The sequence below is a fragment of the Mya arenaria genome, chromosome 9, assembly GCF_026914265.1.
Source record: "Mya arenaria isolate MELC-2E11 chromosome 9, ASM2691426v1".
NCBI classification, from domain to species: Eukaryota; Metazoa; Mollusca; class Bivalvia; order Myida; family Myidae; genus Mya; species Mya arenaria.
In genome coordinates, this window is record NC_069130.1 from 11,980,554 (window position 1) to 11,985,561 (window position 5,008).

At 33.7% G+C, this 5,008-nt stretch overlaps 1 protein-coding gene across 1 annotated transcript; it reads left to right on the forward strand.

Moving 5' to 3' along the window:
* Positions 1–2,232: 2,232 nt before the first annotated feature.
* On the forward strand, positions 2,233–4,548 carry LOC128203036 (L-rhamnose-binding lectin ELEL-1-like). The gene is made up of 3 exons (XM_052904285.1): positions 2,233–2,395; positions 3,255–3,451; positions 4,034–4,548. The coding sequence occupies exons 1-3, from the start codon at positions 2,338–2,340 to the stop codon at positions 4,127–4,129; spliced, it is 351 nt and encodes a 116-aa protein (XP_052760245.1). The 5' UTR covers positions 2,233–2,337; the 3' UTR covers positions 4,130–4,548.
* Positions 4,549–5,008: the final 460 nt, after the last annotated feature.

Genomic DNA, 5,008 nt, shown 5'->3' on the forward strand with positions numbered 1-5,008 from the left:
GTTATCATATATTTGGTGAATCCGGTGTATAATGCGTATGCCAGATAAAAAGCTTTGACGTTTTTCAAATTAACATTGTGTACAAAGGATACAGTTCAAAATATTTTAATGCAGTCTAATGAGTTGTTTCAACCAACAGCTTGTAATATGCTCCGTTTAAACAGTTTGTGAATAAAAGTTAGCATTTCAGCAGTGGGTATATTTCAACGAAGTGCATAAGTTACTCATTACCGCATATCACACCGTGATGCATTATATAAACCTTTCCTATTTAAACGGCTTAAGTTTTAGAAATGCTGTGAATAAACCCAAACGTTAGGTTCGTCGACAGTTTTCCTTAATTCACCTTTTATTCAGGTATCTACCAACTTCATATGGAAGTCTTTGGACACTTTCATACAATTTCTTAGTTACAAACATCAATGTAGTGAAAAACAACAAATATTTGACGAATATTTTTTTAATCTCGACTGATTTGCTGTTAATTGTATTCATTTGCCTTTATGATTTGGAACATGTGTTGTTTATTTTATTTTGATTGAGTTGAAATTTAAGTATAACGACTTTGCTTCATGAACACAGCTGTTTATTGAAACCTAAATACAGTAGCCCTTTATTCCTAGTGTAAATCTGCATCTACGAATGCGATGGTGACATTGACGTTTTCAACTGCGAAATTACATGATTACACATAATAACACAATTGAAACTACAGGGACCAGCCCAGTAGATTACAATTTTACCAAATTTCTCTTGAAATAACAAGAATCAAGGCCAAACGTTTATCAATCAACAGGCACATCGCAACATGACAACAAATACTAACAATATAAAAATACATTTTGGGTATTGCCAGAAGTGAAATCTAAGTAAGAACCCACGCTACTAAATAAGCAGGCGTAATCATACCTCGTCGTATTTCTAAATATAAAACTGCAACATTAAAAAAATGCTTCATCGTATTCATCGTAATTATGCCTCCTCACCCTTCGAAACGAAGCTTAGCTAATTTTGCAAAATAATACTGTTACCTTTTTGATTTTTAAAAAAGGCGCAGCAAAACTTGCTGTTTGTTTCAGGCTTCACAAGTTCACGACTCTAGTGATAGTCATTACCCTATGACTTTTGTGCTCTTATCGTTTTCCGACCTGCCTCGACCTTTATGTCAATCACTGACATCTGACTTGTTTTATTTCGACCTTCTCCTGACCTATCTGACAACGTTTTTTTATAATCGTTTCTTTCGTGACCTATCTCGACCGAAATCAGTGTTGTTAAATTCTTTAAACGATATCTTTTTGGTAGATTCGTGCTTCTTAATGACGCTTCAATTTTTATTTATATAACGACACAATTCGTGTTTGTCAAGACCAATGTGCGGTTTGAAGCAGACGATGATATTTAGATACAACTGAACTAAACAACAATAATAACACAATCAAATAAACTCCGAACTACCTAACCTATATGTTGTGTTAAGGCTAGTTTTGGCTGATACTTATATACGGTACGTACTTTTTATAACAAACACGCGGTATTAAGCTACTACGTATGATTTTTCTGTATAAATAAACTGCACTCAACACAGCATTTTAGTGTAATAAACATGTATACTTCAGAAGTATTTTTGGTTTTATCTACAGATAATATCGTCGAACAACTAAATTTAAATAAGCCTAACCACAAATTAAATTGATTCAATTTGTCAAATAAAATATGACATGTTTTGCAAGGTGTTATTTTAATAAGTAAAGCGAACAGAAAGATCCGCTTGAAATCAAGCAAATTGATGTTAACGTATAGTGATGTTAAAGTGACTCGCTTACAAATTATAAGAATACCGGCACTCAAGTTTACAAAAGTTGTCTTAATTAAGTCGATTACATTATTGTATTAGAATACTAAACAGCAACAGACACATACTTAATTTAACAGACGTTTAATCAAATGAGGCTGCATATCAGTCAAATTTCAAACTGCTAAATATGTATTATTTTGGGAAAAAGAAGAATGCTCGTATGCTTATTATAGTATGTACGAACGGTGTGTCTGTTATTTAAACTTCATATGACAATTTACCTTTGTTTCAAGGACTTATTTCAGATTACACACAAAAGGAATGTTTTCACAATATCAGAGCCTGTAAAACGTGAATGAGTCTCTTTAACGTTAGCGGTAGGATAACAAATGTTTATTCTTAAAAGTGTTTTTAAGCATACAAATAAACACTAACGCAGAAGTGTCCGGGTGTGTCACTATAAATATAAGGAGGCTTTCAACTAATCAAACAACACAAGACGATTTCAAGTAGTAGAAAACATTTAAAAACGTTCAAAAATGTACACAGTTGCTGTATTTCTGTTTGCCGTATGTGCAGTTCTAGCTGTGAGCTCAGGTATGTTTTAACGCATAAATAAATTTTATTTGATATATAATTTGCTTGTTGATCACCTTTAAACGCAGTAATATATTATGCATTCATTTTTAACGTGACCTACTGTATGCTTTTTTAATCATTCTTAGTGTTGCCTAGTTTACTTTGAACTCAGTTTCATGTGAATACGAATTGCTGTATTTACATTTTTTTTGCAATGTGCAAGTATGTTATTAATCACAAAGGCTAAACTCGAGTTGATAGTCAATGCCACCTTCGTCTTAATATATCTGCATGACACCTTTATTATGCAAGTTTACAATAATGTGTTCGAGATTTAAATACAAAATACCGTATGTGACTGATAAAAACACAGAACAAAACATAACAAGACAAAACAAAAACAGAACAGAACAGGACAAAACGATCTATGTTTCGAGTGTAATACACACAATACGCGATGTATTATAATGCACTAGTGTTATATGTTTTAACACTGACGTCGGTTTGCCCTACTTATATAGCGACAAACGTTTAACCGATTAAATGATGATGAATGTATGATGAGATAAATATTATCGTACGCTCGTTGTCATTTAATATACACTTTTATGAAACTAAGCTTATATCTTTCCTTAAATTGATTTGACATTAGTTTTGTATTTGTATACAAATCATATAAGATCCTTTATACATTTTACATTGTACACGGTTACGTGTTCGATTTTCATCAGGGATACCTTTTATGACCTTTAAAATTAACCAATACTGGTTTCTAATTTTAAGCGTGTTCAGATTGATTTATATCAGCTTTCGTCTGTCTTCACATTTGAGCTAGTATAAATAAAAAATAACAAATATTTTTTGTTTACCACATCAGTTTCGGGAGATGCGATTTTATGCGAGGGTTCGAAAGGTTACATCCAGTGTCCTCCTGGCCAGAAGATAGCAGTTTATAACGCTTACTACGGAAGAACACACAATGGAAGTATCTGTCCCCATGCCGTCACTTCCGACCAGAATTGCCGCGCATCTGGCTCCTTCAACAAAATCAAGAATGCTTGCCACAATGAACAGGTACATGTATATTTGTTTAAAACCAAATCTTTGAAAGCAACCAAAGTGGGCAGTGTGATAGTAGCAAACTCCTGACAGCCAGTTAACTATGACGATTTATTCTCAAGTAAGCTGTCTGGTGGTCAAATACTCCGGATAGGCATTTACCTGAAATTAAATATTCTCAATTTTGCTTCTGGTTGTAACTAGCCCCGGGCTGCCATTAACCTGAGACGGATCATTCTCAAATACGCATTCAGGTAGTAACTAACTCCGGTTAGGGGCTGCCATATTTACCACCTCAACTCGTCCACATTCCCACGCATTCAAAATTTGATAAAACTGAATTTTACAAAATCGAACATGGATGTGAGCGATTTAAATTTTGTTCACATCCTATTAAGGATATAAAATTAACAATACAGTTCGCAAAACGTGGGTCATCATGACGTTGCACTAAGGTTTTGTTATATGATAAACGACATAATGTAGTCAAAAACTTGTGCGGAGTAAAACAAGATTGACTTTTTCATATACTGGTGATAGATTTGTAGTACAACCTTTCAAACATTACATCGTTAATACGTTTGTTTTTATCAACAGCGATGCTACTTGGCGGCAAACAATGGAGTGTATGGAGATCCCTGCCGTGGAACGTACAAATACATTGAAGTGAAGTTCTCATGTGTGCAGGCATAAAACAGCTTGATGATGATATATGTAAACAATGTGTTGTATCAGTGAGTCATCATGATATAAACAATGCTTAAACTGATATACCAATAAAAATGTCACTTTGCCTTCTATGAAGACGACGACAGAATTACCACGAGATATTAAAATAATAATTGGCATTCAACATAACATGTGTTTTCATGTATATTCTCCTGTTCTGATAATTATCGGGGGGGGGGGGTCTTTTGGCTTTAATTCGCACCCGCATTCAATTTATGCATTTCTATGATATTGTTATAAGTGAATGTGTAGATTTTTTTTAATTGTTTTCCTTTTATATGCAACATGTCAGAGTACTTCATGGAATCCATCTTCCAACGAAAATGTTAAATTGGTTAAACATGTTCTGTTTATAATTTGAAATAAATGATTCACATCAGTCACACATAGTTGTGTTCGTTTTGTCATACTGTATAGACAGAGATAAACTTAAATGTTTCCATACGAAACAAAAAACAATGACTGCAGTAGCAGTCGACCGAACAGAGAGGAATGCCTTTAAATTTAATGTTCCATATCGAAATACAGAGGCACAACTCTATTTTCATACTTTAAAATAGAGATGCAACTCAAAATTTCACTTCCCAATTTGCAATCATTACGGCCAATCAAATTCCGTCTTGAAATTTGGATATACGGACGTTTAAATAACTCTGATTAAGGATCCGCAGGGAGATATCCTAAGTGACAAAATAGTTACACGGACATTTATATGTCCGTGATGCTACTAAGTTATAAAAAGTAACATATTTTTGATAAACAAGGCAGGCTGGCTCGTGCGCATCGAGCGAACCTTCATTTAAAATCAAACAAAAGTTTACTTATTATCTACTGACTGACTTA